This window comes from Falco naumanni, chromosome 12 (genome assembly GCF_017639655.2).
Source record: "Falco naumanni isolate bFalNau1 chromosome 12, bFalNau1.pat, whole genome shotgun sequence".
In the NCBI taxonomy this organism is placed as follows: Eukaryota; Metazoa; Chordata; class Aves; order Falconiformes; family Falconidae; genus Falco; species Falco naumanni.
This window is the reverse complement of record NC_054065.1, coordinates 24,870,695-24,890,048: the sequence shown is the minus strand read 5'-3', so window position 1 is coordinate 24,890,048 and position 19,354 is coordinate 24,870,695. Positions and strand designations below refer to the sequence as shown.

At 35.7% G+C, this 19,354-nt stretch overlaps 1 protein-coding gene across 4 annotated transcripts in view; it reads right to left on the bottom strand.

Moving 5' to 3' along the window:
* SPATA17 (spermatogenesis associated 17) overlaps positions 1–19,354 on the bottom strand; it is a 90,168-nt gene that overhangs the window by 35,422 nt on the left and 35,392 nt on the right. For all 4 annotated transcript variants that reach the window (XM_040611894.1, XM_040611896.1, XM_040611897.1 and 1 more), the window contains one exon: positions 303–506. In XM_040611894.1, the coding sequence (XP_040467828.1) occupies positions 303–506 (204 nt within the window). The remainder of the gene's footprint in view (positions 1–302; positions 507–19,354) is intronic.

The following is a 19,354-nucleotide window of genomic DNA, read 5'->3' as shown; positions in this document are numbered from 1 at the left end:
CATTCATTTGTATCAGGTCTTCCATTTGAAATATTGGAAATGACATTTTTTTCCCCAAAGGGCAAAAGTAAAGTATAAAAGATCATATTACCCTGTTTTTACATACCACCTAAGTTTCTTCTTCATTAAGACAAACGTGTTTCAAAGACCTTATATTCTGAATGCAAGTGCTAGACCTATATAAAAGAAACAAACCCACAAAAGGGATTTTTTGACTTGGTGATCCAACTTGAGATATTCTATAATAAGCTGTGGCTAAAGATATGAACAAAAGCTGCCTCAGAGACACTGAAAAATGTTACCTGAGGTTTCTGCCTGCCAATACACGGCAGAGGCTGTGCTGTAGAGAAGCTCGGAGGCCTTTTACAAGTTGGCCAGTCATGGAGCTCACAGGCAAAGGGACTTTTTGTTTGCTGCCGTCTGTGGCTCAAGGGCTTCGATTTCCGTAGCAGCAGTTCCATTGGATCCGGGGATTTTCTGAACGGTGAATTGTAGATGCCTGCAATCTGAACAGAAGGTGATGTTATCTTTGGCTTCAACTTATTCAGAACTTATTCTTGCATCTATAAATCAAACTAATCTAAAACCCCCTACATAATATACAGTTCTGCACAAAGTTTCTACCTGGCATGGGATAAATCTATACTTTAAATGCATCTCTGGACATTGCATTACAGTTACAAAAGGGTTTAAATAGGATAATGCAATGTATAATCTGGGTGTCAGCCTTTCATGTGGGGATAACTTCAATTTTATGGAAGGAAGAGTTTCCTGTACCTCAAACCCATGATTTTTTCAGTCACATTCAGTATTCCACCTTCCATAGCAGGAGTCAAAGAAACACGCCAGTTTTCCCTTAAAAAAATATTTGTGTACAAATTTGCACCTAGTTTTAAAGGCAAACTATTATAGTTGGTTTTAAATTTAAAGTTTAATTGAAATTCCAATTTATATTCCTATACACAATAGGAACAAAAATATATTACGTATTATTTCCAAACATATATTTAGAGAGTAAAATAAACGCTTATGCAAGGGAACATAACTCTTGTCCCTTTAAACTCTGTGCTAGTTGACTTACAATGTGGAGTAAGACAGTGGCACCTGCAGCATTTTTAAAAGTAAAACTGAGTGATTATTTAAGGGGAAATACAAGAAAATTTATGGAATACCAAAAAACAGTAAATTGCTTTTTTCCAACAAAATGTTCACATTAAAGTCCTTTAACAATTCAAATTTATTTAGTTTTAATAGTATAAAACTTGTGAAAAGCAAAAATTTAGAAAAGAAGTTCTGAATTGTGAATTAAACCAAAAGATTCATTATTCATTGAATTTTATATTTCATTTTTTCAGGATACATCATTAATTGCATCACTAGGGTAATCTAATATAACAATTACTAATATAAAGCACACATTTCAAATTCTGAACTAGCAATCTATGTAATTAACAATCTGTGAATATCTGGCAAATCAAAATTATGTGACACTGTTCCCAATTCATTCTTATAAATGTAGGGATTTTATCAGTTGCACATAAACAAATAGACATATGTGAGTTTACTGAATTAATTATGAATTGTTAAACATGAGAATTCCTGTACCATATTGCACAGAGCCACTAAATCTCCTATAAAACAGATGATACATGCTTAAAATACACCTGGAAAAAATTAATTTAAAGATACTGAATTGCTTTAAGGATAATTATATTTTTTACCACAGTATACTCAGAGTATTCTTAAGACTTTTAAAGTAATATGTTCGGTTACAATATACTGCCCTTTCCTTTTATGGTAACTTTAAGTGCTAAGAAGTATTGAATAAAAATAGTAGGAAAAGAAATTAGCTTTGTGATGTGGGGAAAGGTAAGGAAAAGAGTAAGTTTTTAAAATCTTGCATTTCTCCTTTAGAACACTGCTGAGGATCATGAGAAAACAAAGTGGAGCATCAGCCTCCTCATAAAGTATTAATCTCTTGGGGCTGAGAGGACTGAACACTCCCCAATTAGCTCTAATGCATTTTTCATTAACATATTCTACTGGGAAGTTCCAATTTCTTGTGTCAAAACAGTTAAATAAGGGTCATATAATACTTATTGTTTAATGGACAAAAATATGCAGAGATGGTAGATTATTCAAAATATTGTTGGGCTAGTCAACATGTTATGGGCTGTATTCTTCAACTCTGTACGTGATCTGGCCCTAATAACAATTTATTTTGGGCCACTGTTACATGTTCCCCTCTTAGCGCCAACCCTATAAACTATTTCACTACACTATCAGTCTAAATGTGTAATGGGAAAGAGGACACGAACGGATGAGCAGTAGAAACATATGTATGCCAGACAACCACTGGTAGCTCCTTCGGCTCTTTGGGATGCCAAAGTAAAAGGGCAGGGATCCATGCTTCAAATAGCAGGCAAGGAGAATCACTGGACTGAAGGGGAAACTGCAGGTACATCTGCACAATCTGCAAAATCCAGCTGCATCTTAACAGTTTGGTTCTACAAGTCTGGCTCTTACTCACCTAAACATCTCATAAAGTTACGAATTCTCCTAATGTTGTTACTATTTTTGTAGCATTTCATACATTGTCCTATTGCAATTGTCTTCTCAGTCCAGTACATTTTTGCTTACAAGTCGGTGACTTGGAAGTGTTACAGAAACACAAGTTCCATGTGTTGTCTCGGGCACTATTGCACTGTTCCACAATTACTGATGGCAGTTACACTTATACACTTGTTACACAAGTTATTCTCAAATATAAAATGCCACAGTCAAGGTCTTCCACACAAATTAAATCAAATTAGATCATACAAACCATCTCTATGCCATGGTCATTATGGCTCTTCACTCATTAGTCCTACCATGGCCATTGGATCTGCCTACATACTGATCAATTAATTTTTGCCTTCACTCCACTGATGACAGTAAAATAGAAAAGTGATTGCCTGTGACTACCTTTTTTTCACATGTCACTGAACTACTCGCTGTATTGCTACTTCATCCTTCCACCCATTGCTATGCCACCCACATTCGGCTGCTGTATCCCACCTAATGTGCACACTGCATTCTAGCCATGCCATGAGTCAGCAGGGTCCCCAGCTGGTGGGAGGGATACTGCTCTCTCATGGGATGTCTGTGAAACACATATTTCAGAGACACCTGCAAGATCACTGAAAATGTAAACGTTTTCCAGAAGAAAAACATCTCCATGTGCATCACTGAGGATCAGGATGATCCGCAATAAACCACTATGGCATAAAACTCTGAAGTTGATGGGTATGGATTTGTTGATCTGTAGCACATCCTGCATTTGCTCAAAATTTATCACCCTTGTTAAGCCTTCTCTTTAAAAAATATAATAAATTTTAAGAAAAGGACAAAGAGCAAATTGGGTAGAAAATTTTAACAACAACAACAATAACAAAAAAAGATTATTTCAATGCCAATAGCACAGGGTTTGTTTTTTGTTTCCCTAAAGTGGAAAAACACATGGTCTTAAATAATTTAAACATTTTTTTGTCTAAAGAAATACAGGCAGGAATAACTTTAAACTGATGTGCTGTCTGGCCTCTAAGAAATGGCATTGTTTCTGTTAGTCATACTTGGAGCAAGTATAAATGGCTCCACAAATACAATGGCTTTCTGCATTTTGCAATCTATATTGAGATACTACATATATTCTACTTGATCTTTCTTTCTTTAAATGTTTGGCTGTAGAAAAAGGGTTCAAACACTGAAATGCTACTGAATATCTCAAGGTGCACAAATAGGATTGGCTTTTAGCACTTTTAATGAAACACAAATTAGCCATAATAGATGTGGGAACTGATTCGGTGTCTTTTAAATTATGTCTTAACATTTGTTAAGACATAATTTGAGAATAACATTTAAAAATGTCTTAACAAAGAGCCACCTTTTGTTGGTTTTTTTTTCCACATACTATCAGATATAGATACACATATAGATAGTGTACTAACTATGAAACTGGATTTGGAATTTTAGTGAGGCCAGCTGGACATTTTAAAAGTTGATGCTTTTTCTACAATTGAAACTTTTTGTAAGATCAGGGTCAAAATTTATTATGAAGTGCATTTTTAAATAACAATTTTTCAAGCAATCTTTGTTAATTACTTTACATTTTAATTACATATGTTCAAGTATTCAACCAGACAGACAGCAGAACAATCAGCAGAGTTAGTATCTAGACAGATAAAATTAATACTAATAATTAATACTAAATTCCCTAAGGTTTGTGGTAAGTTTTCAGGCCTAGATTTAAAACTGGCAAAGTTTGGTAGGAAAAACGAGAAGATGAGTTTGATTCTACTTTCCAGTTCAGATCAATCTCCAGCAAAATCGGTTCCATTCATTTTTAAATATCTCTGTGAATCAGAGGCTTATTTTTGTAATATCTTGCACATGTGCTGTGCGCAGAATGAATGCCCTATTCACTCTGTCCTCTGCAGGGAGCTGGCAGTCTGCAGAAATCTAAGAATCTGGAGGATCAGAGCCTTTGGTGCTTCATAAATTTGCATATCTTCTTGAGACCAGTACAATGTGTTAAAAGCATTATTTCATCCTTTCCCTACTTCATGACAATATTCTCTCAACTACAGACCATTGTAGTTAATACTGCTTTTTCAATGGTAGAAAAGTATCTGTCTTGAGATATTACCTCATACTCTTGATTTCAATATTTCCTCCACTTTTAGCCTGTAAGAAAATATGTTCCCTCCAAAATATTATCATATATTACAAAAAGCACCTCTTGTCTGCAGGGAGAATGACTTTTTTCTGTACCCATATTCTTCACAACTAAGAAGGGATGCTGTCAAAGCCAGCTTTCTGGGACTTCATTTCCAGGAACAATTTCCTAAAGTGACAAACACTGTGGGGAAATCTGTGCTAACTGTTAAAAAACCTACAACTGAGTTATTTGCAGTACTGTCATGCTAACTTCCACCTCAATAAGACCAAAGAAATCTCAGGAGGGGACTCTGCTAATAGCTTCTTACTGACCTCCCTCCATCAGGCCCTTCTGGTGAATGGTGGCCCAGTGGTGAATACGGCAAATGAGGTGTGAAAGCACAGATTATTTTTTTTTTTTTTTTAAGACTGTGGTTCTGACTCGTCAGGGAAAATAAAAAAAAAAAAAAAAAAAAGAGAGAGAGAGAGAGAAATGAGTTATACAATGGATATATTTTTCCCCTAGAATTCTCTGCCTCAGACCCTCCATCATGGAAACCCAAGCATGACCTGGAATATTAATTGTGTCAGGTCAAGCGTACTGGCAAATGTACCATTTGTTACCCAGTCATCCTTAGCATTACATTAATATTTTGAATCATTTTGCATTTCTAACACTCTATCATTTAGTTTCCTACCAATCATTTTCTTATCTTTATAATTAATGGTCGCATATAAAGAAAGAAAAAAAATCATAAGAAAACAAATATTAATTTAATGAACATTAGCAAAGAAAAGATTTGGGGGTTTTATGTATTTGTGTATTGCTTCCACCTCTAATCCTAAATCTACTCTATGCTGTAGAATATCTATTTTTGTTTTTTCCTGTTTATCATTTCCATATGGAGAGAAAGACTTAACTGTTTTTTCCCAGAATACAACAAAGAAATTATTAAGGAGCTTGCCTTGAAAGCTAAACTATGAAGGAAGGCAGCAGCAAAAGAAATAGAAAGAAGGAAAGAAGGAAGAAAGGGAAGAAAAAGGTGCAGGTACAAAGGGAAAGACAAGGCTGTGTTGATTATGCTGGATACTTCCACAGAAAAGATCAGTGATCCCAAGTGCTGTAATAAAATGTGAACCATTTTAGATGCTGCAATTGCTATTTATGAATTAATTTCTTATTCTTATTTCTTGACTGAGCTTTTAAAGTCTACATGTAAAATTACAAACAAAATATGTCCTAATAGATACAGTGTAGCTACTGCACTGCAAATAATTACACACATGCAAAATTAAAAATTGAAGAAGTCGAGCTGAAGATTAAATGTAAGCATGAAGTTGATAGAAAATATATCCTCAGATCTTTAAAATATCTTTTACTGTAATTTAACTAAACAATAATAAAGGTATGTTCTATTTTAATTACTTTTCCATATCAACTCCAAAAGACTGAAATAATCAACATATATCATGAATACGTTTCATTTAACAGTCATTTAATCTTGAGAAAAATAGTTTTGAGGGAGGAAGCTTTTGCCAGTGATTGTCACAGTAAGAACCTAAATAAAGTCCTACATTTTCACTCTGGTCTTTTAATGAGGAGTTAAATGAGAAGGAAAAGACTTCAACAAAATAGAGACTTAGCTTGAAAATCCTTTTTTTTACTCCATTGTAATTTGTAAAAAAACTAAGCAAGCTGAGAGGAGAGGTAAGAGATCTTTAAAAGCCATAAAAGTAAAAGCATGAAGGAGAGCTGTGAATGAAATATTTGCTAGAGATGGGATTGCTGAATCAACACTGACCAGTGCACTTCATCATAATTATCAGGACATACTACTGCCAGGGGATTTATAAAAATCCCACTCAGCAAATAATTGCCCTGCTGTTAGGAGATAGTCGGAGTGTTAACACACTGTCACAGTCCAGCGTTTAGTAAGATATTCAACATTCAATTACTCTTGCTGCGAACTAAAAGGAAACATGATCATTCCTCAGCTACTGCAGTTATGCTTCCACATGAATTCCAGTGAACAATCTTGTTAATCCCCAGATATAGTTTCTCTAGGAGGTAAAAGAAATACCTTATAAAAGAAATACCTTAAAACATTAATGATTCACAAGGAAAAAATATGTTTATATGATGCCGTAACCATGTCCGTAAAAGAAAAGGAATGTAAAATTTCTCGATAAGTAGAATATGTTGTGAAAATAAAAGGATAATATCTTTAATATGAAATGTATTGGGGAAAGAGCCATTTATAAAAATTCTGTAAATACTGTTCTAGCAACAAGTATAATAAAACTATGTCTCAAACTTGAAACATCAAAATATTTAAGCCACCTTAGAATGTATTCTACTAGGAATAATCTGTGGGTTTTAAACTAATATGAAATATTTTTGTATTAAAGCTTAAGAAATATAGTGCAAACTTCATTCAGATATGGGAAAAATACCATAGGATGGTTTAGCATTTCAATTTGAGATAAAATTTCCTTACCATGGCTGACAATGGGGAAAATGTCACCCAACTTTATAAATGGAGGTTCAGTTCTCACTGAGCTAATGCTACTCCTCAGGCCTGATCCTGTAATCCTTGTAAAGGTATAGTCTCCAGAATTTCATCTAAATAAGAACTGAAGGACCTAGCCTGTTACTGTAGCTAAGGTATTTTAGCATTGTTTGAGATACTGCTTTTATGCAGAGACTGAAGAATACATAAATGAGTGATGAGTAGCATATATTCTTTCAAGTGGGATTAATTACCTGTCTTCTGCTTAATATATATTCTGTTTAAACAGAGTAATAAAAGCATTAATTATTGTTATTCTGTCTTCAGATTGTAAAGCTTGGGTCAGTCCTTTTCATCTGTGAAATGTTTGCTTGATATCAAAATAATAGTGCAATCATGTTTTAAATGCACTTTTATAAGTATACCAGGCTGCAACTTTATGGACTATACAATGAGGTGTTAAGGAAACATTCAAGTCCAGTATCTTGGCCACCGACCATAAAATCAACCTCTAAACCTGCACAGGCACTAAGTTCAATTGCAGGAAACAAAACTGTAATTGAGTTTCCAAACAGGTACCAACTGCCTGGGTATTTAGGCAACAAGACAAAAGAAAAACAAACTCTTAGTTCAATGCACGGATCATTGTGGCACAACATCCAAAACACAGGCAGCCCAGCAAATGCAGAGGCAGCTCAAAAACACATCCACCTTTCGTTGATTGTCTCCCTGACCAAGTCTTACTCTGTCAAACATAATTCTGACACAGGTTCTCGATGACTTGACTAGATCAGGGATAATAACTTGAATGAGGGACCGATGGCACAGGAAGCAGAACTCTTATGATGAAGGCACAAAACAAAGACAGAGCATTCAAAGTTCTCTTACTGACTTCTCATTTGACTTCTGATTCCAAAAGAAGCAGAAAAATACATTTTAACTTGCTTGATTACTTTGTTTTAAAAATAGGAATGGGAAATGTTATCCTTTTTTCTTTAAGAAGTGCTGGGGTCAGTATGGGATCCTGTATAAATTCTAGGAATCTCTGAAAACCAACCTGTTTCTACAACCACTCTATAAATGGGAATTAAAGAGATTAGTCTGAAGAATATCCTCTGAAGGTGATTTTATTCTTCCATGTGTCCATAACTGCGTGTGAACACACACACAGTATTTCCTTAATTCACAGAGTTATTTTCAGGCTAAAATTATTTATGCTTGTCAGAAGTTTTCAGAGACTTAAAACACTTATTTAAATGTGTGATACTATTTACATCTTTAAAATTAAAATTTCATCTACTGTCATTGTCATAATGGAAAAGATTAGCTTTGTAAAAAAAATCAGCTCAAAATTCCTTCCTTTTCTCACTGAATTGAGAAAAATCCTTGTAATTATACCATTTAGCATCTTTGAATTTGTAACACCAGAAGTTACCTACAATGTATCAGAAGACAGAAGCCCTTCTTAACAGATAGAGATAAAAAATATAAGGAAATTTCCTTTGTTAAGGAAATTGCTAAAAAGAGAATTCATTAACTTTTCCAAAAAATACATATGTGCAACTAAACAATGCAACAATTCATGGCTTTTCATTGTTTCTTATGTCTGCTGCATTGTGCTTACATGTGAATCTTCCCCTACAGACATAAGGTCTGATAGATTTATTAAACAATTTACTGTAGCAAACTTATAGGTTGAAACAATGACTAAGAACTTGAAAAGTGGCAGTATGTTGAACAAAGCAGTCTTCAATGAGACCAACAACGAGGTTAAGGTTTAATGAACAGTCATAGCATCATATACAGGAAAGAATAAAGAAGAGGGAACAGAACCATGTTCATCAGATTAGTAAAGGTAGTCAGAAATGAGTAGAAAAGAGTGATTTAATAAGAAAAAACTAAAATATAAAGATTTTATTAAAAGATTGTTGCAATCGAAAAACTGGAAGCAAAGAACACAATAGATGGGGGAAGATACACAGTTTTCATCATGTCCGTTGCAGGACAGACACAATTCCCAAATTAACAGTATATATTAGATACTAAACAAAAGCACTGAATATTGAATAAACTGTGCAAGTTAATGAAAGAACTTTACCATTATACTATTCGCTTGCCTAAGAGCTGAAAAACAAAAGAATTGGTGTGTACATCACTCATCTTGAAGTCTCATTAAAGCAAGGATACCATCAGTGCCACTTCTTAATCAACAGGAAGGGTTGCTGTTGAGAAATGTACAGTATTTTATCTTCACGACTTCTTATGCCATTCCTAACCTCCCCCTTCTTACGCACTTATCTCTTATTTAGCATGTACTTCTTCTGATATAATAGTTTCAAAAATTACCTCAGCAAGACCATACATCACATCTAACTTGTATAAACACCAGATGGACTACTACTCATCAACTAAATTTATCCCAGTAACAATTTCAGGAATGTCACTGGAGTTCCACTCTATGCAAGTGTGTGTGAATGTGGCTCTGTGTGTGAGCTATTTAGCTGATATTTGCACTACATTGCAATTTCCCTGTAATGTAGATCTTTTTTTAAACATGCATACCACATCACGCACAAAGCCAGCATTCAATATATAACCCACTCTTATCAGTTTTCTGACCCTGCAGCAATCCAACCTTTTGCCACCCCAATTGACAGTAATACACAAAATGTGGTCATGTTTTTCTAAGATCTCAGCATGTACACTTTTGATAGATCACACAGCTTGTCCTTTAAACTCTGCCATTAATCCTACCCACAGGAGTTGAGCAAGAAGTTTGTTGTCTAGAAAAAAATCCACACAGATAGTGATTATGTAATTCAGATGCTGAAAAAGACAGTTTAAGGACCTTCTAGCTATTGGATTTTTAAATGACTAATGCTAGATGTGGAGATGCTAAATGCTGTAATGCATGGTAGGTGCAGAGATGCCACTACGCTATAATAACATATGCTTAGTATGAATGACACGGCTAGAAACAAGCTATTTAGAAGAAGCTCGGAGGAATATTGCCGTGCCTACATGTATATGCCTTTAAAAACTGAGCTTGCATAGGATCAATCACAAAACAGCACTCAAACTTTACAGCCTTTTGTGTCTTAAGCTCTTTCTAATGACAGATGATCTTTCAGTGTAAAATTCCTTCTCATTTCTTTCGCACAGTTATCCACTTAGCAAACACACTGACATGATTTTACAATAAGCAGTCCTCAGGAAAAATATTTTGCAATACTGCCACAGAACATGCCTAAAATTATTACATTTGTTCTATTTTTAAGTTCTTTCACTCACTATCTTTAAAAAATAGGATGTCAAGATCTTGTTTTCTGGGAAGTGTGGCAAAGGGAGAAATTACTGATTTCTGTTGGAAGCACTTTCACTTACAACTAGTGCTAGAATGAGACTTAGGAGAAGAGTGTATGGGAAGAAATAAATCTGAAATTGTACATAGCCATCTGTTTCCTACAGGAGACAGGTTATGGTATCAGCAGATAGCACCTTCCCATCCTCTTCCCATCGCTCCCTAATCATACGGAGCTACCCTTTTCTGGGCATGAAGATCATTGCCATCTTAGTTTTGGCTTTGATTGTACTTGCCCTCTCCAGGGAGACAAGCACCCCTTCCCAGAGAAAAAGAAAGGGTGATTGAAAAGGATATGAGGAAAACTGGAAAATCTACTAAAGTTGTAAACATGGCCTCTAGATGGTTTTGGCAGAGTGTGCACCAGGCAGGTTCTGGAGGATGTTGGCTTCCAGTACTTGCCTTCTTTTTACATCACCATGATACTGAGTATTCCCAGGATAAGTAATCCCGAAGGGCAAGAGCTGGACTCAAATTCTAAGAGAACTGAAGATTTTTGATTGTATGTGCAAATCACTTCAAGCTCAGTTTTGGAATTCAGACCTAGTGGAACTAATCTTCTAGACATAAGCATTTTTCTTTGTTCAGGTACAACGTCTTCCAGAATCACAAACAGCTCAGTTACTGGCTGCTTTCAGTTTACCTTACTTTGTCCTTCTTTTTGACAGAAACATTAAGCAACATTAACTGAGATTCCTTGCAAGTGAGCTGAGGTTGTGTGTATAGTGCCCCATGAGGCACAACAGCTGAATGATTTTCCTACAGTGAGTACCTGTGAATAGACTGATACATCTGGCTTCCAACGTGGAGGGCTGGCTGCTCAAACATACCTGTCACAAGTACTGTAAGAAGGATTTCATGCAAACTGAGCATCCTTTGGAAAATATTTTTATAAAAACAGAACACTGCAGCATGAAATGCTTAATATACTAATGCTATTTAAATGTAGGCTGCTAGCCTGCCTGAGAGCTAGGAGAGCTCGCTCTTTCCTCTTGAATTTAAATGGGATTTTTTTTATGGTACAAGCTTGGGAAACTACTCAGAAATATCTGACTTCTTGGCAGAGATGCTATGAGTGGATATTAAACACCCATGGATAGGTGGGGATGATCAGTGATTGGGGTACCTACATTAAAAAAAAAATTAACCATTTTAGTTCATCTTCAGGAAGTATTAGTACTTATAATGAATGATAATTTCTTCCCTGAATGTTTTAGAGACAGGATAATAAAATTACAACAGTAAAGAGGGAGGAAATAAAATGTAAAAGGTAAGAGCTAATTCATTCTTCATGCTAGCTCAGTCCTTGGCCTTTCCTGAACAGACACTGCCAATAGTAACAAATTATGTATAACCATTTTGTGATGTGCACTGTTCACTCGGGACCAAGCTCAAATGACCAAACTTGCAGCCTTGTCTCTTAAACTGTGGATCTGAAGATCAAAGGCCAGAGCTTTATCCACTGAGCCCTCACCTTTATAAGAATAAAACTGTCAGGTGCCCAGAGACAGTGTGGGTGTCAAACAGTGTCATTTCAGACCAATTGTTTTTCAAGTTCTTACAGGACAGCACATTAGGTTAGAAGCATATTAATCGGTTGTGCCTTCTGAATATTCATTACCCTGCTCCAGGAAGGATTCTGTGGCTTGTCTTTTCTACTCACTTAGAACATTTACGCCTGATGTGAGTGCAGTAACTTCAATAGAGTTAACTCCTGATTTCCAATAGTGTATAAAGGGGGAACACGCAGTCAGTGTAATGTTTATGAATTAACATCTCTTTTGACAAGAAAAATGCAATAAAAATACCTTAGCATTGAACAGAGTTTGAATTTAAAATATTTTACTCTATGAACTGACAAACACAAAATAATGACTGATGCAATTGATATAAATTTGAGTTCTATAATAACTACAGAGGATAAAAACAAAACTAGTCTGAAAAACAAAAGCTGAAAAGTAGCATTGGGGCACATTTTTGCTATCTTTATACTCAAAAGCCTTAATCCAGAGTTAACAGAAGTTTGCAAAACAACTCCCATTATCTTAAAGTGGAATTGCCTATAGAGTATGGGTGTTACACAGAGAGAGCAAGAATTTAAAAACTTGGTTCTCATTGCTGAAATTGGAACTTTTCACTGCTACTTGATGCTAACATCTCCTTCCTCCTCACAGAACATTATTCTTAAGGTGGGGTTTTTTTGTTTTCTATAGTGCTAAACTGTTAAAGAGTTATATTTTCATGTTTCTGTCTCCCTAGAAAGGGTTATCTCAGTCAAGACTATTTCAGTTAAAAACGCTTCCTTATTTTACAGCACCAGCTATTATAATCCTACAAGTAATCCTTTCCAACGCATCAGTTCAATGGGACTATACATGGGCCACATATCTAAACACATCAGCCTTGACTCAACAGCGAGACGGTGACACACTCAAGCGGGCACTGAAAACTGAAGGAACTACTGCAACTCAAAAAGATAACTCGTGTCTTGTTATGGGCAATTACTAAAAGAAATGTCGTAGATTTTGTAACTTCTACAACAGAAAGGGCCTATTATTACACATGGGCTTTGTTCTTCTCTTGCAACTCTAAACCGCCTAAGAGCTTATGAACAGTATTGTTCACAAACTGCCAAAGGGTATCACGAGAAATTGTCACCCTGCTAAAGAGGGTTGAAAAGTGATGAACTTTAGTGTCACTTGGAATGGAAGATGCAGTCTGCAGAACCTCTCCAAATTGTGAGAAAGGGCAAGGCACTTCACAGTTGCATATTCTCCTGTGATGGAATAGCAGAGACAGTATATGCTGTGAAATGAGTATGCTGCAAAACAATACTGCAAGAAGAATGAGTGAACTTGGTCTTCCAAGGAAGCAGAATTTGAGAGCTGCTGTTGTGGATAGACCTAGATCTCTTACCATACTCTCTCTCTGTTTAGGTTATTCCTTCTCTGAGTATTAAGAGAGGCAGGAATTGGAGCAATACAGAGGCAAAAAGTGAACAACTTAATAATCCAAAAATGGAAAGCTGTACACCAAAAAACTAAAAATCCTTCAACTACCGATTGCTGGAAACTGCAGAGTATTCTCGGCATGTCATTATACTCTTCCATTGCCCCATTTTATTTGTCTTCCCTGGGCACATGCGGTTGGCCATTGTCAAAGACAGGATGGTGTATAAAACCCAAGAGTAGGCATACACACACAACTGCATGATTAATTCTTCTCAAGTTCTCAATAGTTAAAGCATTCAGATAGAACAGGAGATCCCCCAGAACAGAGGACCAGTATTAGCTCATCTAATGTCAGCATGATTTATCACAGAGCAGGAGTTCAGGTTCGGAAATGAGGCTGGGACTCAGTCCACCAGCCAGAGCAATGATAAGCTTAAGTGATGCATGTATAACATCACATTCTCAATAATGTCAAAGTAGATTTTGTAATTGCATGACAAAGCCCTCAAGCTTTCTTAGACATGATATCACAAAGAACTTTGTCTTTCTGGACTAGTCGTACATTCATTTTCTCCTGACAAAAGGTAAAGTGGTTTATTTGTTTAGAAACAGAAGAAAGCTGGAGGAAAGAGAATTCACGTTCTCTTTAACCTCACCCAGTACTGTTTGCTATATGGGAAATAAACATAGAGTAAAGGGGAAATATCAGTTGCTCTGCTGATTCTCCAACCCTTTCCTCAGTGACAGGAGAAACTGTAATAGCAAAGCCTTTTCAGCTCTGGCACTCTGAAGACTGTTTCTGTGGGAATCTTTTCCTGATCTCAACGACTTTACAAGGCACACACCACTCTGCTCCTTCTACCACTTCTGCTCTGGTTCCTTTCGGTTACCACTGCCTTCTGCTCCCCACCACACTGTGGACTTGCAGGTCCTTCACCTGGGCAGCAACACTAGGGCTGGCAGAGCTGACACACTTGCTCTCACTCACACTCCCCCCAGTGTTGCTGCTTGCTCTGTCAGCAGATACTTAACACAATACAGGTCTGCATTCTGGGCTGGTACCGGATCCTTGGATTTAGTCTGTTATACCTAATTCTAATCATCATTGTAAGACAAAGACCAACCTCAAAATTTCTTGGCAGGCTGGAAATGCCAACGACTGGAATCGTGCAACCACATGTTCCAACACATGTGGGCTCTTCATACCCACCCCCACAAAGTGCCATCCGTGTATTCAGTGATTCTGTCTTTCATTTACTTTAAATGCTGTTTGCCAGCGCTCTGCCGAGGGTGGCCCTTACTACAAATGTCAGCCTTGCCAATATGATGGAGCAGAAGTAAGAACCTGTTCAATTATAGTGAATTTTGTTAATACAGAAAGGGGTATAGAAGTGCAATCTACATAGGTAAACCCGTTTATAACAGAAAAACACATTTAATAAGTAGTTCCTGTATTAATGACAACTGAAAAAAAGGAATCATTACCACTATAGTGGAAATAGCATACTGTGATTACGGACTAAAAATAAAAACTTAATTAACAAGTTTCATGTCTCAATAAGAAATTACAATGCAGTTCATGATAAAATGGATTAAAAAATGAAAAAAAAAATCTGTACTCATTTCTATTGTGTTACCAATATGAAATTACAAGAAATATTCTTAACAAAGGCAAAGGTTTGTTAAATATGTACTGCCGTTTTTATCATGTTAATCATGAAGTCAGAAGTTATGACTCAAGGATAAAAACAGACAAGGAAAACATTGTTTTATATATATAAATTTTAAAATCTGAAATATAGAGAATCTTGGGTTTAAAATGGAATTTAGTTGGAAGCCTGACAGTTGTCACCTCACAGATTTATTTCTTGCAGTATTTTACAGTGGAATCTCTTGCAACAAGCAACCAGTAAGTGAGGCAGACAAGATAACTTAGCACATGATAAGAAGGGCATGGACTTCACTGTTAGGGTTTTTTTATAATTTTGAAGGAGAAATTTCCTTCAAAGAAAAGAAGCTCATGTTTATAAGATGTTACTTGACCAGTTACTGATACTGCTGGCATATATAGCAAGTTGATTAAAATCTCAGTATTTCATAAGCATGAAGTTTAAGAGCTCATGCTTTATTTCTCCAGACATTATTTGGCAACGAACTTAATTTAAATAAAATAAAAATTTACATTCTTTTGTCAAGGCCACTCATGCCTACAAATACAGTTAAATTTGTGTCACATGGATATTACTGGTCTACAGAAAAAAAATATGTAGATGGGTTTTAGTAAAGCAAAAAACTGTGTTTTGAAGTTCGCAGGATGCATAACACTGTACTTTCACCAAAAAAAGTCAACAATTACATTACTAATATGTATTATTAACAGCAAAATAACATTACTACTGTTAGTAGTTATTGATTACACATTCTAACATGTTTAACTTTCTTAAATACTAACATCCTTTTATTCAAATGAACTGCTTAGTTTTATGTGGATTAAAATTTTTGTGTAAGTGCTATGTATTTCTACAAGTAGCAATTGGAAATGGTCATATTTGGGTAAGTTTCTCTGGCAAAATACACTCAGTCAACTGTGTGCAAAGTATATAGGAAAACTGTACAGTATAATACCAAACATTTTTTATCATCCAATGATTTCCCCGAATGTCAGTTTCATAGCAATGATACTCAATAACATACCTCCCTCTCCCCGAAAAGTGGGAAAATGCAGGCAAAACAACTTACATGTAGGTATGCCTATATAATATTTTTTAGGCAGATCAAACTCCTTGTTCTTGAGTTTAAAGCATGCACACACTTACTCTGCCCATATTTTGAGCTGACCAGGAGCTGTGTAACTGCATTAATTCTTGAGCTAATATACCGTGGCTCTCAACAGGGCTAATTAGTTTGGGTTCAACCCCATGTTATAGCTCCAGATTGGCTTGGAAAGTAATCAAAGCAAGCTCACATCTGTCTATATAAGACCATGTGTATATACCTGGTACCACTAACAAGAAATAATGCATACTAATTCTCAGTTTGATATTCATTTCTTCCTCTTTTTTTTTTTCTTTCTTTTTTTTCTTTATAAAGGTAACAGTTTATGGAAGAAATAAATATTTGAATAGCAAGTTAATTCCAGAAAAAAAAAAAACACACTGACTTCATCACAGGCCATGCTATTACATACATACAAGACAGCCCTGTACATTCATGACACTAGCTAGCATTCTTAAGTTTTACTTTTTGAAATGTAAAACAATGCTAGCAATTAGGAATGGGTCCAACCTTTTATATATATATATATATATATATATACATGTGTGTGTGTGTGTGTGTGTGTGTGTGTGTATATATATATAAAATCTGTGGAATAAGAAGAGCAAATTCTGCAATCAATACAGGATTCATAGATTTAAGGCCAGAAAGGATCACTGCATCTGCTATGTTGTACAATGCTACGGTGTTGGACCATCTCCCTGTTCAATCTGTAACATGCTTCTGAGACGGGTTTCTGAGCTTCAGCTCATAGGGAGTAGAGAATGGAACTTGACATGCCTTTCTTTACTAAGACTGAGGAGCTACAACTTCTTAATTCCCTTCTGTCAGAAAGCAAACACCCTTTTCTCACCCTTTTTGCCTGTAGTAAAACAAAAAGATTCAAAACTATAGGATATATTTGAAACAATTGTTGCAAATATAGATTTTGCAATGCCGTCCGTATAACCTGCCTGAACACCTGCAGCCTTGATGCATGAGGTGGCTCAGCTCCATCATTGCACCTCATTATGCTTGGCAGGAAGGCAAGGAGATTGTTGCAAACTTTAGCAGATCATCTCTATAACTTATTTGGCTTTAGTCAATACATGACTCTACAGTAAGTCCAGCTCACCAACCCTCTCTTTTCATTTGCTATGCCTGCTGCTTACAAATTATGTTTTTTCCTTAACTCACCCAAAAGTGTTGACTTTTGCTGCCTGTTTCTACTGAGACATGAATGGACCTTGCTCAGTAATCCAATTAACTGTCCTTTGAAGACAGCAAGATGCAGCTGTAGTCAGATCAGAAGACCAGGTGTATAGAGAGTAAAATGTCAGAGCACTAAACCAGTAAATTCTGCACTGAAACAATTTGCCCAGTACCTTAGCAAGATAACAAATTCTATAATTATGTGCAATTGTGGAATACAGACTTTGCAAGATACCAAATTCTATAATTATGTGCAATTGTGAAATACAGACTTTGACTGCTATAAGTAGTTCATATATGTCTTTGCTGGTTTTCAGTTTGTCTGTAGGTGTTGCATTGATTTACACTCATTCATGTTTCAAAATGTTTCCTGCAAAAAAGAAGATGGTTCTTGGAGCACAGACCTGTGATAAAGGAAAAATTCTGTGGGCTCTGAGTCCCACTATTCACAAAACGTCTCAGCAATCAAAACCAAACATCTTTTTGTTCTGCAAAATGCTGCTAGCTAAATTCTAATTTTGTAAAATTAGAAACCTGAATTCATCAGAACATAATAGTTACTGCTGCCCTCTACCAGAAGTCCTCCAGGCGGATGGCTGAAATAAGGCGCTACTTGCCATTCCTTAAAAACATGTTAAGGCTTGCTAAACTAGTCTCATCAGAACTGAACTAAGTTGACTAAAATCTTTTTAGACCACAGGTCGCTCAATGCATCTAACCAGACAATTTTTGTACTCCAGCTACACATATTTATGTGTATGCATTTATTTACATAAATTGCCCCGTTCAAAAAAAAGAATTCCCAATTTTCTACAGTATAAAACAATATAAAAATACTGCACAATTATTCTTAATATTCTAGATCTACATCTGGACAAATCAATTATTGTGAGCTAATTTCAGTTATTAACTAGCTCCCCTGTCTAAAAGCTACTCAGAAAAAAAAAAATTATATTTTTTGCTAATATTTTACAATGCTTTTTCCTGCAAATAAAATTACTTAAATTCGATTTACAGATTGTGTTTTCATTAACTGATATCCAGTTAATTAAACTATATTTCTATTTATTTGATAGGTCACATGTTATTCCCAGACAGAGGGAAAGACTAAACATTTTGCCACTAAGTGTCATGGTGTTTTTCCTGCGTTATTTAGAATTAACGTTTTTTACAGACAGATTATCATTAAGAACCTATGAAAAGCAAGCACTTCCTTTGCACTAGCATACCCTGCTTGCATGTTAGTTCCTTATTCATATGAAGAACAACCAGTCACCAAACATTTATTTTTTTTACAAAAGTTCACAAAAAGGGACTAAAAAAAAAGAAACCCACAAGCTTTACCAATCATATCAATTTTGTATAAGAGAGATGTACTGCCATATTCACCTGTCTGTAAAGCAGCTTACATAAGAAAGCTTGAAAAAATCTACCACTTTTATCAATATAAAACAAATGAATCAGTAAATATTTAAAATTTATGAGGCATTTCTATGTGAAAACAATCACACTAAATAAGCTGATTCAGGCAGTTCTAGGAAAAGCTTTAGCTGAAAACCTGGATTTACAATCTATCCTAAAAACAAGCAGAACACAGCACCAATCCAAGCATTAGCTCAATTAAAAAAAGGAAAAAAAAATGAAATCCCTTCTCAGCTTAATAACTTGTTAGATCTTGACAAGTGCAACAACACAACAATAAGCCAGTCAAAATGAGTTTTTAAAGCGAGGTTATGCCCTTCATGTTGTGTTATCACAGTGGCAGATCAAACTGCTGACTTGGACTCTTTCTGCCAGCAGTGCTGATGCTGCCTCTATGAAGCTACTGTCACAGAATAGTCATGGTACCTGCTCTTGCCTATAGAAAAGCA